Genomic DNA, 18198 nt, shown 5'->3' on the forward strand with positions numbered 1-18198 from the left:
GAAACTAATAATACACTATATGTTAACTAAATTGAATTCACATAAAATTTTAAAAAAAGAACAACAGGTGCAAAACAAACCAGAGTTGTATGCCTTGATTTTCCATTCATAAAAACTAAAGAGAAAGTCATCTCTATTTCCGCCAGTCTTTCAACTAGTCACACCCAAGAGCAACAATGATGTCATGAACAGCTCTGAACACAAAGGGCAATGACATGAAATAAACGTTCGACAAATAAAACTGTGCCAAAAACAGTAACAGGATCCCTGATCCAAAGAACTAAAAAGAAAGAACTCACTCTATAACTCTACCAGGTTGTATTTAAAGGTTATAGGGTAATGCTTTCTGAATTTGGTAACTCTGTTAAACCCCAATTTTATTTTCATTTATTTGAATCCTAAATAAGCATGTGAATCAATGTAAAACACACACACACACTCAATTATCCCATATTAAAATGACACAGAAAAGGGGGAAAAAATGAACCTCTAAAAAGAAGCAATTGCTCTTGGTTTATCGGATATAACAGATACCAAGTAATAGTGATCAAAGACTTAAAGTTCTATTTGTCCTGAGAATCCCTGACAAAACACTGCAGTCCAGGTAAGGAAGGTTCATAGAGTTCAGCCTGAAAATTTCTTCTAGTTTTGTCACCTCGTATGGGAAGTGCATCCTCCCAACTGACTCTTCCTTCTTCCCAGGGTACTTGACACTGATTACTTCATGATACCAACCAATCGCAAGGACGCTAACAGCAATCAAGGGGGCAGTCATGATGGTTTCTGAGTAACCACCTCTAGTGACAGACAAAACCCTTCCCCCACTTCACACTGTTCCCACTCCCAAGCACGTGACACCCATTGCATAAACTCCCTTTCACTCTTGCTGAACCAGCATCAGCTCAGGGTGTCCCACGGAATTCAGGATGCACGGTCCAGCATTGACTGAGGCTCCTTGCCATGGACCTAACAGGATTGTTTCATGGTATCCTTACTAAGATCAAGTCACTTGCTGGCATGTCCACTGTCAAGAATTGTGACACCTAACAACAGTGAAAACTTGACAGGTGTCAGCCAAAAAACCGAACACAGGTGTTTGGAGAGTAGATAGCTCAGCGTCCAATGGGGATGCAGACATGGTTCAATGTCTCATTGCTGGGCTTGAGGGGAACTGAAACTGTACCATGAAAACTGTAAAGCATTAAACAGAGATGTCAGGGTAAGTGCCACATGGTAAAGAGATGCTTGGTGATACCAAGTAGTGTGTCCAGAGCTTCCACAGAGAATGTCCTGTTGCAGATGGCAGGGAAAAGAAAAGATCTGTCTAGACAGTATCCTCTCTAAGCCAGTTTTACCTGTCTGGCCACTCTCTGACAGAATCCCTCAATAGCTGTTTTATAACCCATAACAATACTTGGAACTTACATGGGGCTTTTCTTCTGAGGGACTCAAAATACTTTGCAGGCATTATCCTCCAAGCTTACACTGTCAGCGAAACAGAAAGCAAGTTTGATAAACTTTGTTTTGCCTACGGCCTGCATAGCTAGTGATAGAACTGCCTTGAATGCTTAAATATCATAGCAGAGCCTCAAACAGGTTTAATAACCCAGAATTTTTGGCTCTCTAGGTCAGGCCTGTTTTATTTGTTGCAAACATTTCTGCCTAAGGTTACCAAAACCAAGAGTTTGAATTTTGTTCAGGACCAGAACCATGGGTTAACTCCCAAAGAAATCAAATAGGACGTATGGGAGAAAATTTACCCCATGGCCGTGGCCTGAGTAACCTGACTCTGCTACAAAGTCCAGTTGCCATTAATTTAATAAGCAGCTCCCACCCAAGATCCCCAGTTTCTCTCATCCCATTTTTATCACAGTTTAGACATTTTTAGATTTCCAGAAGCTAGAGACATAGCTAGCACTCCCAGAGTATTACTAATGAGGGGAACCTTGGTTGAGAATACATCATCCCAATAACGGAGGTAGGAAGAATTCCAATAGTAATACTCATACCCAATATAACCTGTCTCTCTTTGTGGTTTTTTTTTTTTTCTTAAAGATTTTATTTATTTGACAGAGAGAGAGCAGCAGAGGGAGAGGGAGAAGCAGACTCCCTTCTGAGCACGGGCCTGATGTGGGACTCGGTCCCAGGACCCCGGGATCATGATGTGAGCTGAAGACAGACACTTAACCAACCGAGCCACCCAGGTGCCTCAGCAAGCTGTCTCTCTTTGATTTACAGGAAGAAGAGGATCTCACCTGTATATTCTATCTCTTTGGAATAGCAATCATCAATTTGAATCATCATCTTTTGTTTTAAGTGTCAAACTTCTCTTTTTAGTGGCCCTTTTCTTTCCTTTACGAAGTTTAAAATTAAATCTAAAGTGAACACATTAGGGCACATGAAAAAGAGAAAGAATACCATAAAAAAAAAAAACAGGGTGGCTTGGCTGGGCAGATGCTGAGTATGTATTAGTCTTTCTCCCACTTCCCCCTTAAATGGAGTAGCTCGGACACATCCCAGTGACAGATTTCTAAAAGAAGAAACATTTGGGGGCACCTGGATGGCTCAGTCGGTTGGGTGTTGGACTCTTGGTTCCAGCGCTCTGAGCTCAGCGAGGAGTCTGTTTCGGATTCTCTCCACCTCTCCTCCCGCCCCGCCCTCCCCCCACCGCTGGCTCTCTCTCAAATAAATAAATAAATAAAATCTGTAAAAAGAGAAAATAAAATCAAGAGGAAACATTTGTTGGCATGTGTTTACCTGGCAATCCCTATACAAATATAATCAAAAGCCACTGTAACCAAATGGTTCCCACACTTAAAGAGAGGCTGAAGCACTGGGGATGGCACTGCTTTTATTTTCCAGACTTGTTTGAACTTGGGCACCAAATTGGGTACAAAACTGAAAAGCCAGAAAAGAAAAAAATTAAATTTGTTTTGAGGATATGAAACAATTCTCCAGCAGATGGCTCTCTGGTATCATAAGGGGTTGGGAACCCCAGAAGCTTCTGAAATAATTTCCACCAAATTCAGCAGCTCACAAAGTTAAGCTGACTCAAAATTTATAGAATTCTCTTACATTTCTAAAGTCTTAACTCTTCCTGCCAACGAAATGCTTTCACATTTTATCATGTAATACTGGATATATACAATAGAATATATATGTAATATTTATGTTATTAGTCTTAACAATGAATTGAATCCCAGAGAATTGGAATATTCCAGCTCTGGCTTCCCAAAATGAATTTAAAGAATCACTTAAGTTTACTGAGCTCCCTGTTACCTGCCTGAGTGCAGATGTTGATATGCATCCCAATGAAAGGAATGTTCAACCCCACAATGGGATGCAAGAAATCTAAGCACATTCCCACTGGATTTCTAGCAGAATGTAACTGGCAACCACTTCTTTGTTCACATAAAAAGTGTTTAACCTCAGGCCCAAAACAAGCACTGGATTTAAAATGATAACAACAAGCAGGACAAGTCAAGTAGCAAGCACATCAATTAAACAAGATAATGAGCGGCCCTCTTGGTGCACTGGGCAGCGCGTCAGTCTCATAAACAAGATAGTGGTCCTAAAACCATACACTCCATTATTCATCACTTACCCAATGCTTGGTAACCACAGGCCAATGTGGATACAAGAAAGATCGGACCCTGCCCACCTGCCTTTAAGGAGGTCTGGAGAGCTAATTTAAGAGCAGAAACTGACGATCTATTGTTGGGAAAATAAGACTCTTTTTGGGTGCACATACTAATAAAAATGAAATGGGATTAGGTAAACTTGTGGATTGAATGCCAACACTTAAAATGTCAGAGTATTCCACAAAAAAATCAAAACTTTCAGCTTATCCTGAAAAACTTCCAAGATCTGGCACCACTGAGCTCACATACTCCTCCTGGCAACAATGTGAACAAGATCTGTCCGGATCAGAGGGAGTATGTGCTCTCCACTGCACCACACTCACCACTCCCTACTGTCTTAGGCGCCTTCCTTTTTGCTTACTTACGCTGTCCACCTGGCCCCTGACCCATGGTTGCATGGAGAAGATGGGACTATTTCATTATAACAATTCATACATAGTAGTAAATGATAAATGATACCTAATTTTAATTGATAAATGACATAAAATATTCATATTTATTATGCATTTACTCCAGGTCATGCAAGCATTTACTATATGAAAGATCCCATTTTATTCTTACAAGAAAAGATAGGAACATCAATAGCCCTGCTTTACACAGATAGGAAAACTGAAGTCGAAAGAAATTAAACAATTTGGTCAAGATCATAATGCTGATTCATGACGGAGCTAAAACTTAAACAGAGTTATGTCCATTTAAGTCCAGAACCAGAGCTATTTTCAGGTCTATACTGCTTCTCAGTGTGGGCTGGGTGGTCTGAGAGGCTTCATAAAGGAGGATGAGTTTGAGCTGAACTGTTTCTATTTCTCCTTCCTGTCCTCTTTTAACTTTAACTTCATAGCCTTCTGTTTATAGAGTAGCATAGCACTAACTATTATATATTACAAAATGCGATAGTGAGCCTATTATCATACAGGTATATTTCTTGTGTAGTGAGAACAGTGTTATACTGCCTAGACATGAATCATGCCGTGCTTTTAACAGATGGGATTTTCTCTTAAGGGTGGGATGGTGTCAATCATGATGGTTGTCTGGCAGTCAGTTGCCTAGGGATTGAAGGTATGTCCTTCAACCTGCAAAACAGGGCTGATAATATGTATGTGGGATTGGGGATTCCCTACTTGGTGGGGGGCCCTAGAGGAAATTTATGTCTTGGTCTTGGCTCTTCCATGTGGGGGCAGGGAGGAGGAAGACAAAAAAATACACTCTGTATAGGAAACAAGGCAAGAGCTGAGTAGCCAGAAACCCTGGCAAGGTGCTTGAAAACTATTCTAACACTTTGGGTATAGAATATAAAAAAACCTTCTCAGAGAGTGGAATGGGTCAGGGTCTGGGAGACCTGAGAGCTTATTAGCTAAGGTAAGATCAGAGAAATCAGTATGTTGTGAGCCTAATTCACTTTGTGTTTCTTTTATTTTCTTGTTTTATTTGCTTTGTGTTCCCTTAGGTTCAAGCCAAGTATTTTTTTGAATTTCTACACAAGAGAGAGGGTTTTCACTTTTGCTCGGGCTAGAGTTTTTTGGGGTTTTTTTAAAGATTTTTTTTATTTATTCATTCGGGACACAGAGATACAGAGAGAGAATATGAGCAGGGGGAGAAGCAGAGGAAGGGGGAGAAGCAGGCCCCCCGCTGAGCAGGGAGACCGATACGGGGCTCGATCTCAGGACCCTGGGATCATGACCTGAGCCGAAGGCAGATGCTTAACCATCTGAGCCACCCAGGCGTCCCTGGGCTAGAGTTTTAATAGGATATAAGACCCCTCAGAGAACACGTGTAGCAGATACCCTGAGAAAATTGAGGGAGCAGTGTCGGGCCCTCTGCCCACCTGGAGAATCTCCTTCTCATAATAAAACATTGGAGATTCTTTCCACGTTTTTAATAGAAGAAATTTCCATAGACTATTTTGTTTGGAGAACAATGTAGAAGGAGGTAGTACGGCTGAAGAAGAAAAGGCACTGGTAAATTTAGGCAGAATCAATGTTAATCTTTCAAGACAAATGCAATGTTTCCAAGTGTGAACATTCTTAAAATCTTCTAAGGCCATTCAAATTGATGCATTATGTTTTTATTCTACTCTTTCCCTTTGGGGTTGTGTATACACTGAAGTGATAAGAGGTAGTCTGATGCCAAAACAACTTCATGGTTATGAATACAGCCTGATAAAGTGCAGTTGATAATATCCTTATGTTATTTTATACATTGTTAAGGTTTATGATTGTTTGTACTCATGCAATAAAATTATCATGTTTACACCAGTAAAGGATAGTTATGTCTAGCTTCATACTGAAAAAGCATGCCTTTTAAAAATGCCTTAATTTTCTGCAAATATCTAAAACGCCTTTGAAATCTCCACAGCCTATTATGTGGTTATAAGCTACACGTTTGCTTCCACAACTGCACAAAACCACCACACGTGGAAAGCCCCGTTTGGACCAGTCCTCACAAGGATTCACAACACTGGAGTACGAGCCCAGATGAATCACTCAGAACCAATCCTTTTGCCTGCGTTCTGAACATCCTCCTCGAGAGAGACATGCTGCAGTTTCCTATAAATCAAATATTTGCTAGCCTGAGATGGAGCCCCTGGGTGCCTCCTCTACATTGAAAGGCAGTTGCTTCTGTTATTAAAAACTATTCTTGGGCCGCCAGGGTGGCTCAGTCGGTTAAGCGTCGGACTCTTGATTTCAGCTCAGGTCATGACCTCAGGGTTGTCAAGCTCAGTGGGGAGTCTGCTTCTCTCCCTCTCCTTCTGCCCCTCCCCCTGCTTGTGCGTGCTCTCTCTCTCTCTCAAATAAATAAAAAATCTTTTTAAAAAGTTATAAAAAATCCTATTCTTAAGAAATAATTCATCTATGGGTGGCTCAGTCGGTTAAGCAACTGCCTTCAGCTCAGGTCATGATCCGGGGTCCTGGGATTGAGTCCCACATCAGGCTCCCTGCTCAGCAGGGAGCCTGCTTCTCCCTCTGCCTCTGCTTGACACTCCCCCTGCTTGTGCTCTCCCTCTCTCTCTCTGTGTCAAATAAATAAATAAAATCTTTAAAAAAAAATTTTAAAAAGAAATAATTCATCTAACCAATAAGCTAAATTAGAAAAATATGCTTGATTACGTGTCTGTAAACCGACTGCTAGTGTGGTATATGTGGTATCTATTCACCACCCTTTAGAATGTTTTCCATATTTTTGGGTCTGTCATCACTTATTTTTGTATAAATATCAATAGAACAATGAGTATATATATGTTATGCGATACTTTCCCACCTTCTACCTTGTATTTCTGTTATTTATGTATCTGTCTTAACTCTTCTACTAACATTTATGCAAGATCCACTCCCATCTCTTCTTTTTTATTATCTGAATCACCAAACAAATACTTGCTAAATGTGCACATTAATGAATGAACAAAACCTCTGGATATACATAAGGCAAAATCCTTTTGTCATCCTGAGCCATCATGTAAAATTTCATGTGTGTCTAAGGGTGAGTTTTACTAAGCAGTACTAACTTTCTACTTTCTAGTGGGGGGCAACAATTCTCCAAAAAAAAAAAAGGAAAAAGTCAGCTCCAGGATAATTTTTGCTTAATTGAGATCATACCAATAAATGAATTCCTTATGATAAGAAAGCATACTAGAAAACTTAGTCATGTCAGTTATCTTTCTTCAACAGCAGAATTTATAAGCAAAGCTTTAGGGTAATACATCATAATATTGCTTAAATATTTCTGAAATACCACTGGCTTTGTGAACATGAGTAGCAAACGTGGGATGACCATTCTGAGTGCTAAGTAATTTACTGGACTAACATATTGGTACTTAAAAACAGAGATCTATCATAAATGCCAGAGAAAGTATGATGACTTCAGGACAAGACAACAAAATGACTTACTATAAAAGGCAATCGATAACTGAAATCACCAGCAATTCTGTGTCATGTAATATATGTGAAGATGCAAAGATAAAAACAAGTAAAAAAAAAAAAAAGATCATCCTTCCCTAATGTACTTGGCAATGGTATTAGATGTTTCCTGTGTTCATGTTAATAGTTATAAAATTATTAATTTTTATTAAATTTCCATTGCTTTTGCCAGAACAAGCATGGAGGGGAGAATTCAGCATCTAATTCAGCAAATCAATTCATCACTAAAAGTCAAACAAAGGTCATATTCCATCAAATACTCTTTTACTCATCTTCCGCATTTGTATATCATTTAAGTGGCTCTGTTACTGAGGCGAAATGAAACCCAAAGCATTTCCAAGAACAAAGGCCAAAACTTGTATTCCTTCTTAACACAATTAGAGTGAACAATGTTCACCATCATTAGCCATCAGGGAAATTTAAATCAAAACCACATTGAGATATCACCTTACACCAGTCAGAATGGCAAAAATTGACAAGGCAGGAAACAACAAATGTTGGAGAGGTTGTGGAGAAAGGGGAACCCTCTTACACTGTTGGTGGGAATGCAAGCTGGTGCAGCCACTTTGGAAAACAGTATGGAGGTTCCTCAAAAAGTTAAAAATAGAGCTACCCTATGACCCAGCAATTGCACTACTGGGTATTTACCCCAAAGATACAGATGTAGTGAAAAGAAGGGGCACATGCACCCCAATGTTCATAGCAGCAATGTCCACAAGCCAAACTGTGGAAGGAGCTGAGACAGACAAATGGATAAAGAAGATGTGGTCCATATATACAATGATATTACTCAGCAATCAGAAAGGATGAATACCCACTATTTGCATCGACATGGATGGAACTGGAGGGAATTATGCTAAGTGAAATAAGTCAAGCAGAGAAAGTTAATTATCATATGGTTTCACTTATTTGTGTAACACAAGGAATAGCATGGAGGACATTAGGAGAAGGAAAGGGAAAAATGAAGGGGGGAATCAGAGTAGGGGAGAGGAACCATGAGAGACTATGGACTCTGGGAAACAAACTGAGGGTTTCAGAGGGGAAGGGTAGGGGGATGGGTTAGCCCGGTGATGGGTATTAAGGATGGCACGTATTGCATGGAGCACTGGGTGTTATACGCAAACAATGAATCATGGAACACTACATCAAAAACTAATGATGTACTGTATGGTGACTAACATAACATAATCAAATAAAATAAATAAATAAAAATGTAAAAAAAAAAAAAAATAGAGTGAACATCCTTAACCTCATACTGCAGTATTACAAGTAATGGTGGGCAACAGTTCAAATTTACTCCTTACTTGATCTTTCCTATTATATTCCACTGAGCAGTACCCAAAGGTAAATCACATAAACTGGGGTTCATAAATATGGCCTCAAGATAAGATTTTGAATACTCTGTCTCATTCATCCATCCTAGCTGCCTTCTGAGTTGAAAAGTTACATGAGAATTGAGAAAATAATAGGAAAATACTCTCCGAAAAGGAGTGCATACCGGAAGACCAAAAACATCGATTTTGTGAATAAAGTGCAAGTAAAGAGCAAACACTTCATAAACTCTATGCATGATTTTAAGTATCCTCAATGGAGCTATTAAAGAAAACCATCTCTGAGACTTTTCCACAATGCCACTTAATGCATTTCCCAATTCATTTCTGATTGACCGATAAGAAAATAAAGCATCTTGACTTCAGTAGCAACTATGAGGCCGCCACACTGCCAGAAGTCTCGTTCAGTCATCCGAATGAAGGCATACTTTTCCAACAGGACTTTCTTCTGAAATTCCTATGTTATCAGCAGAGAGAACGAGGACAGAGAGAACTGAGAATTCCAAGTAAGAAAGGAGAGAGAACACCACTATTTCTTCAGCAGAAGAAAGGAAAAGGTGCTGCAAATATAGAATGGAAATGCTCTCAGAGGACTGTAGAAAACATCCATGAAATTAAATACATACACACACACTCACAAAGGCAGGAAAATGGATGTCACCAGAATAAACGACAAATGACACAATGACAGCATTCTGCCTTACGTGTGCTGCCAAAAATGCAATTTTTGAAAACCTAAATATAAGGACTACCAAAATGGTCTTCAAAAACAAGGGGAAAAAACCATCAGGAAAGAAAAAGCTAAAATTAAATGATATATCTCATCTTATTTTTTAAAAACCAAGATGCTAAAGAAAGGTTAAACATGACTTTCCTGTTGGATACTAAGAATTAAAAAATCTCTTTATATGTTAAAAAAAGGTTTACATATAACATACATTGTAAGTTAAAAAAAAAAAAAGGTAATTCTCCAGCGAATCAATTACTGTGAGTTTGTTCAAGAAAGCCCGTAATAAATGGGCCTGTGGAACATGAGGAAATGGGAACTGTCTGGGATAATGGCACTGGATTAGCAGCCCCAACACTCACCCTATTATGCCTAGAGAAAGACATTAAATAGGATCAGTCAGATCAAGAATTCACCTTCTCCAGCCCAGGGACACTGGTATTTCTTCTTCTCTTACAGACGAGCAATAAGCTAACCCAGGGCAATCTTGAGACAATCCAAGCAAATTCACCATGTTCCCAAGTCTGTCTGGTCAGCACCATGACAAGCACCAAGTAGTTTCCCATTTCCCACTCGCTGGAAGGCCCAGATATTGCCTTCCGAACATTAAGGGAGGAAGGCTGGCGGTGTGAGGAAGGACTGCCAAAACCTAATCACAAGAAATCTTTTTTTTGTACTCTGACCTCTCACAAGTACTTAGAAGCCTAGTACTTGGGACAAATAAACCCATAATTGATTTTTTTCTGAATATTGAATTGTTAAAGCAATAACCTTCCACCCTATGGAATTATTGTTACAATTTTTCAGCACAGATAAATGCCCATCTTCTGTGGGAATACAGGAAAGGCTAAAATAAGTTTGATTTACTTAGAGTAAATAGATACCCTCAGTTGGATTTCCAAAATACAGAAAGCAGGGGGGCTCCTGGGTGGCTCAGTCAGTTGAGCAACTGACTCTTGGTTTCAACTCAGGTTGTGTGATCTCATAGGTTGTGGGATGGAACCCACCAGGAGCTCCATGCTCAGCAGGGAGTCTGCCTGAAGATTCTCACCTTCTGCCCCTCCCCTGACCTGTGCACGTGCATGTGCACACTCTCTCTCAAATAAATGGATCTTTAAATTTAAAAAAAAAAAAAAAAAAGCAGAACTTCTTTCAGTAAGAAATATTGAAAGACCTAGTCCATTTGCTATTAGGATTAAAATATAAGGGCAGTTAACCCAGATTAAAAAAATCCAAGCAAATTATCATAAGTAATCAGAAATTGTTAAGTTCCCATTCTGGAGCAGAGAAAGACATTAATATTCACCAAAAAATGGATATCAACCTATACAGAGATCATGTTCAAAAATTCATTTATGCAGTTATATACATGCAACTAACTTGCCATTATCCTACTTTGAATAAAAAAATTAGAACATTTCGCCATGTTTATATGTCAAAGATGATGAATGCAGCCCTAGTGGAGTTACGCCTGGGATAAGTATAATGCATTTTTTATCACCCTGAAAACATTTATTCCCTTAAAAAAAAAAAAAAGTACAGAGAAGTAAAATATATCAGGCAAGGTGACAGAGAAACCATCATCCCTTCAAAAATCACACCACATTTTTGCTGACAAGGTAAAAGACCTACCAAAATAGGCACAGGGCAGTACGCACTTATCGAGGCAGGCTTTCCTCAGCAACGGAGAAATGGCAAACACACTGAAACTTCTCCGGCTCTACCAATGCACGTCTCTCAGGTGGGTCTTACAGAGCCGGAGCACGTCTGCCTTTAGACCGGCTGGCAAACTTCTCAGAGGCAGATCCTTGTTATGCACTGAATTCCAACCCCAGAAAAAAAATATATATATAACCTGCCACACTTGTAAATGTGACCTTCTTCGAAAATAGGGTACTGGCAGATATAATCAAGTGAAGATGAAGTTATCAGGGTGAGTCCTAATTCAATGGCTAGTGTTCTTGTAAGACCAGGGAAATATGGGCAGAGAGACACACTGAGGGATCACAGCCACGGGAACAGGGAGGCGGGGGTTGCAATTATGTTGCCACAAGCGAAGGAACTCGTGAGGTCACCAGAAGCCGGAAGAAGCAAGAATGATCCCTCCTCTTGGGGCACTGGAAGGAGCATGGCCCTGTCTACACTTTGATTTCAGACTTCCAGGCTCTAAAACCACAAGAGAATAAATTTCTGTTGTTTTAAGCCATCCAGTTTGTGGTATTTTGTTATGGTAGCCCTAGAAAACTAAGACACTCAGTGATGATGTTTTAGAGACGTAAAGAAGGAGACAAAGATGACAGGGTGCCAATTCGGTACAAATTTGAGGTTCATTTGAGCCCTTAATTATCCCTGAAAAGATAAACATTCAGAAATTTCCACAAAGGTTCTTGGCTTCTTGGTTGTCTGCTGTCTAATAAGGGCAGGTCTTGCCCATATCCCATTGAGAAAAATACTCCATTCTCTGGAGAAGTGCTTCTGCCCCCTAGTGGGAAAGAAGATACTAAAATAATATATAAGGAGTTTAATAATATAATTAAATAAACACAAGCTGGAGAACTGTATGTCATTTGTCAACTCATCACAGAGATTAAAACTTGAAAGGTAGGTAACTTGACATAGTACAACCCACTGTTCTGGGTAAGAATAAATTATCTGCCTCTAGGTATAAGCCTATATAGAATTAAAACCCTTCCCCCAAAGCTTACATTCCTGGACAAGGTGGAAAAACATGCACTGAAACTGGAGGCCTCCAACACGTACAAGAGTCTAGTCGGCTTATCTGTTTAAATAAGCATAGTCCAGAGGAGTAGATGCACCAGCATAAAATTAACTGTGACATTATTAATGTACACTAATTAAACATAAATGATACTTCCCAGGATCTAGAAGAAAAGGTGTGTTCATTCAAAATCTTGTCTTCAGCCCAATAATGTAGCAGAAAGGATATTTTTAAACCAATAATGTCTTTCATAAGCCTTGATGAGGATCATAATTTCGATCAAAAACTGACAAAATATATTCTCAAAAAGAAGCTAGAATCGAATTGTGTAGAAGAAAAGCATTAAAACTCCAGGACATCTTAGGCAAGTCAAGAAAATTCTCACATATTTCAATGCAACTGCCATCATCTACTAAATTTAGAAAATTATTGCAGTTTCACAAGTATGGATTACTCACAAATATATTTTTTTTTCTCTGATTTAATGAGCCCTGCCGGGTAAAGCTGTCATCTCTAACTCAGGTTAATTTGAGGGAACCTGCTTTTTCCAGATGGCGTCAAGGAGAGCAGACAGCTAATATGAGATTAACCTCCAAGTCATACGATTTTTATCTCAATGTGGAGTGCGAGAGCTGTTAGCCTCAGAGCTTGCTTTGATCCATTTCTTAAACCAGCATCCTACTATGGCGTTCTCCAGAATACTCCTAAAATGTCATGTTTCTCTGGCAGAAGACTGCCAGTGTTACCCTGAGAGCCTGGGATAGAGTCTGCGGCAAACCTGGCTGAACCACCTTCCCTGCTCTACAGGAGACGAAATATCAAATAATACCACATCCTATGTCTTTACGGCATCAAGCCCATGGCTAATTTAGTGCCCAAAAGCTTACCTGTCCTCTAGATTAGTTTTAGAAACTCGGCATGACAAATCTCTGGACATTCTGCACCTCCGGCCAGAAGCCGTTCACCTGCCAAAATGCTGATTAATTACATGACCTTTCATCACATTTCCAGTCTTCTTGTTTGTGGATGTGCGGCTGGGCTCCAGGCATCTTTTTCATGCTCACAGCCAATGTCTTGGAAAGTATAATCTGGCATGCATTTCTCCGTTGTAACAGGTGACAAGACTGCTCCTCTCAAAACAGTCCAACATCCTAACCCGGAAATGTTCATAAAGAAAAAACAAAAAACAAAAAACAAAAAAAACCCAGCACTAACAACCAGAGCAGTGCTGTGAAAACACAATCCACATTAAAACTTCCCCCTAAGAAAATCCAGGGGGAATCAGGCATCAGAATTTTTTGAAAGCTCCCCAAAGTGATCCTAACGTTCACCTGTAGTTAAGAACTACTGATCTAGACGAGAGGTCAACAGGCTTTTCAGTAAAGGGCCATATCGTAAATGTTTTAGGCTTTGTGTGCAGTCTCTGTCACAACTACTCAACTGCTGATCTGGCACAAAAGTAGCCACAGACAAGATGTAAATGAGCACGTGCAGCTGGGTCCCAAGATAGCTTCATTTAGGAACACTGAAATTTGAATTTTATTTAACTTTTACATGTCACAAAATATTATGCTTCTTCTAATTTTTTTTTCAATCATTTGAAAATGTAAAGATCATTCTTAACTTGCAGGTCATACAAAATAGATGGCAGACCAGATTTGGCCAGGCCACAGCTTACTGACCCCTGATCTACACTGCAGATGGAATACATTTCTCCTTAGTCTTTTCTCAAAAACATTTGCTCAGTGACTCTGTCAATCAGTCCTAGAAAAGACCCCTTCAAAGCATGGGTACCTTCAGATTCAAGTTGGTCCAGGCCATATGAGGCAGCTGTATTAACATGGCTACTGGATGGGACAACGGTTCTTCTCTCCGAGGACGTCTCAGAATCAGGAAGCTCTGGGAAAAGGCTGGCTGCTTCCTCCATTATTCCAGGGGGAGTCACTGGAAAGCCCCAAACTGGTGTGAACAATTCCTCGTTTGGCCCCGTGACAGTGTCTATTAGGTCTGTCAAACACAAGAAATAGCACTTGACCCAAAGATGATCATTAGGGGAAATGCATACATATCTTTCTGCTTTTTAAGCAAGAAATGATCAATGAAACCAGTATCTTATATACACTAAGTTTGGCACTTTAGACCAGCTCCCCCCTTCCCACAGTGCATCAATCCAGCTATGCAAGGCACTTTATCGTCTGGGAAGATGTATTGTCTCAAATCAGAACTTTCTTTTTAAATTTTGATTTCCCATTTATTCTACTGACAATATTATGGATTTTGCACAATTTTATATGATTTACTGCCAAAGATAGAAAATGTAACAAAAAAGTATTAAAATATATGCCAAAGACTACTTTTAAAAATCAAGTCAAAGGGCAAGGGTATCTGTGTCTAGAATATGCTCAATTTCAACGCAGCCAGATTTAGCCCCAGGTTTTCCCAAATATAAAAAACTCTAGAATAGTATTATTTTTCATGTCTGGTAGATCATCAGAATCTCTGAGGTAATTTTTTAGAAGTCCATCTCCATGCTTTCCACCTATCCCAACTTACTGAATCAGAATCTCCTTTGTGGTGAAGCTGGAAAAACTATTTTTTAAAGCTCCTAGGATATGGATCCACAGACTCTCACATACATTGCTGCTAGGAATATACATTGGTGCAACCACTTTGGAAAATAGTGAGGCATTGCCCCTTACAGTCAAACATTCATACCTAGAACCCAGCTCTAGGTATATTAACCAAGAGAAACTCCTGCACGTGTCCAATGGAAAATATACAAGAGAGTACGCATGGCAGCAAGCAATGTTCACAATAGCCAAACCTGGAAATGACCCAAATGCAAACTGCTAGGAGAGACTGGATGAAGATGAGATGAATAAACTGTGATCTATTTTCATAGTGGAATATTATAAACAGTCAAAACAAAAGATTCACAGTAAGTGAATCTTAGCCATAGACTATTAAGTAAAACAAACAAGTCCCAAAAAGGCTATCTGCAGCACAATACTGTTTTTATAAAGTTAAAAACTACTAAAATATATTTTAAATGCATAATTTTAGGCATAAATACAGATACTATAAAACTAAGATAGCAGGAAACCAAGGAAATGAGGAACACAAGAATCAAGATGACAGTTAACATCAGAAGAGGACGAGGGTGAAGTGGGAAGGGTGATGGGGTTACATGTAGGTTACTGACCAGGCCCTAGAGTATTTTTGGAGGGGCAGGATTAGGAGATACTTATTACTTTGTTAAAAATAACTCAGTTAATAAATAAAAGTCTTTACTTAGACCAATAATGCTATAGAGACATGAGGTCCAAAAACAATAATTAAATAATAATAATTTTTGTAATTTCCAGGTGATTCTGATGATCACCAAGATTTAAAAACTTTGCTCTCCTTAAGATATCAGAGCATTTGAGGGCCTCCTATATAGAAAGCACTTTGTAGCCATTCTTTCGAATCCTTACAATAACCTGTAAGACAGGTAGGCATTACTTAGAGATGCACAAACCAAGCTTGGACACGTGAGGAGACTTGCTTGAGGCCACAATACTAGTGAGGGCCAAAGCTGGGGTCTGAACCGAGGTCTTCACTGTTCTCGCTGCACCCCTGCCTCCCAGCAGCCAGAGCTGTCAAACAAGGAGAGAGTTCTCAGGAGGTCTGGCCTTCCCAGGCCCCAGCGATGAGCCACCAGGTTTCACTTGGGAACTAACCCCTCATCCTGTTAGGCTTTGTCACATCCCTCCAAACAACAGAGTTCACCCACCTTTCCGGTTCACTCTCCAGGTGAGATGTGTGTGTATACCCTGGGGACAGAGCCAGGTGCCACACTCATTCTATTGCTTATAACTCAGAAAAGATCCACCCCCAAAATTCTGAGTCCAAGTTCCCTCCCTTCCCCCCACCCCCCTGCTTTACAAACCTTCCAGAGCAGAAGTAACTTCAAAAGAGAGAGGCACGGCTGTAGTTGAAACTGTAGTGGGCAGAGGCTCCCACCTCCTGGACAGCTGAGTAACAGCAGGAACACCAGATGTGGCGGAGAGGGGCTCTTTTCCTTCCTCAGTCTTACAATTTTCTCCAGTAACCTCGAGGCTAGAAACCTGCTGCTCTTGTGTCACCAATGATAAAGTGGCTTCTGCTTCTTGAACAGCTGTTGTCATCTCTTGAGTGATGATGTCTTAAAAGGGGGGATACAACATTTTAAAATAGACAAATTCCCTATGCCTTAAAATGTCACTCTATAATTAATAAATTGGAAAAAAAAGAAGACAGCTATTTCAGAGTATGGGAAGGCAAACGCATCGCTCAGACACAAAATGCCAGCAAATAAATGTTTTCAGTGTTGCTGCTTTCAGGAGCGATGAATCAATCTAAGACCAAGATAAAGAAGTTAATATGTAAAACATAAAATCCAAAACAAAATAGAAAGATCAACAGTTGAGCTCCCTCTTATAAATATTAACATAACCAGTTTGTTAAGAAACAAATTATATAGTTCTAAGTTACATTCAAAAATTCTCAGCATTTATATATATTAATTTTCACATTTGCATTTCTAAAGGGGAAAGGAAAGCCAGCATTTTGAATAAAGGAGTAATTATTACAGTAACTAATGTTTCTGAGCTTCTATTATATGCTATATACACATATAATTCTATTATATGCTATATACACACACTACTAAGTATATGGTGGACATTATTTTATCTTCCAATGTGTACTAAGGGGAGGTAGGTATTAATATCATTCCATGGAAGCCATATATCATAGTGTCAAGAATGCAGACTTTAGGGGCCCTTGGGTGGTTCAGTCGGTTGAGCTTCAGACCCTTGGTTTCAGCTCAGGTCATGATCTCAGGGTCCTGAGATAGAGCGCCTCCCTGCTCCCCGGGCTCTATGATCAGCAATCAGCTCAGAATCTGCTTGAGATTCTCTCCCTCTCCCTCTGCCCCTCCACCCCAGCGCGAGCTCTCGCGTGTACGCTCTCTCTCTCTCTCTCTCAAATAAATAAATAAATAAATAAATAAATAAATAAATAAAATAGACAACACATGTAAAACACTTAGCACATACCCCAGTATTATATAAGTATTCAACAAATATCAACTTTGAGTGGTGACTGCTATCAGAGAAAAAAAGAGTAAGAACTAGAAACAGTGCTGGAAATTTTTAAATTATCATTCAAAATTTCTTCACATTTCTAATTCTCCCTACTTCCTGTAAAGAAAAAATAATAATATGATAATTATTATAGATTACTTTTAAAACCTGACCTTCAACTGAACCTGTGAAAGAATAAGCTGAATCTGAGAACTGATGATAATCTCAGGTTACTCATCTGTTCATAATAACCAAAAACACAAAGAAATCATTGCATATCCTAAAGAAGATAATGTCCTAAGTAGTTCCTAGGCCCTTAAATGATTGGCATTTGAGTGTTTACTTCTCTTTTTTTTTTAATTTTTTTTTTAAGATTTTATTTATTTGACAGAGAGAGACACAGCGAGAGAGGGAACACAAGCAGGGGGAGTGGGAGAGGGAGAAGCAGGCTTCCTGCGGAGCAGGGAGCGCAAAGCAGGACTCAATCCCAGGACCCCGGGACCATGACCTGAGCCAAAGGCAGACACTTAACGACTGAGCCACCCAGGAGCCCCAGTTGTTTATTTCTGAAAAAGACTTATAATCGCCAGAAAACAGGTAGAAAGCTTTTTGGTTATTCTCTAACTACTGTTGTCAATAATCTCAGTTTTTCATATTGTTTTTAGCTTGAACAACAAAAAAATTAAAGTGAAAGGAATTATTTAACTGTTCCTCTCTCTACAAAGAACATTTAGAAACTTTTTGATTAATTTGAACAT

The 18198-nt window shown here is 39.5% G+C and overlaps 1 protein-coding gene across 3 annotated transcripts in view; it reads right to left on the reverse strand.

Moving 5' to 3' along the window:
- Positions 1 to 18198, reverse strand: part of ARMH4 (armadillo like helical domain containing 4) — a 125607-nt gene that overhangs the window by 94599 nt on the left and 12810 nt on the right. For all 3 annotated transcript variants that reach the window (XM_036117472.2, XM_078053759.1, XM_036117474.2), the window contains exons 3-4: positions 16264 to 16518; positions 14127 to 14339 (exon numbers count right to left, since the gene is read on the reverse strand). In XM_036117472.2, the coding sequence (XP_035973365.2) occupies positions 14127 to 14339; positions 16264 to 16518 (468 nt within the window). The remainder of the gene's footprint in view (positions 1 to 14126; positions 14340 to 16263; positions 16519 to 18198) is intronic.

The sequence above is a fragment of the Halichoerus grypus genome, chromosome 8, assembly GCF_964656455.1.
Source record: "Halichoerus grypus chromosome 8, mHalGry1.hap1.1, whole genome shotgun sequence".
NCBI classification, from domain to species: Eukaryota; Metazoa; Chordata; class Mammalia; order Carnivora; family Phocidae; genus Halichoerus; species Halichoerus grypus.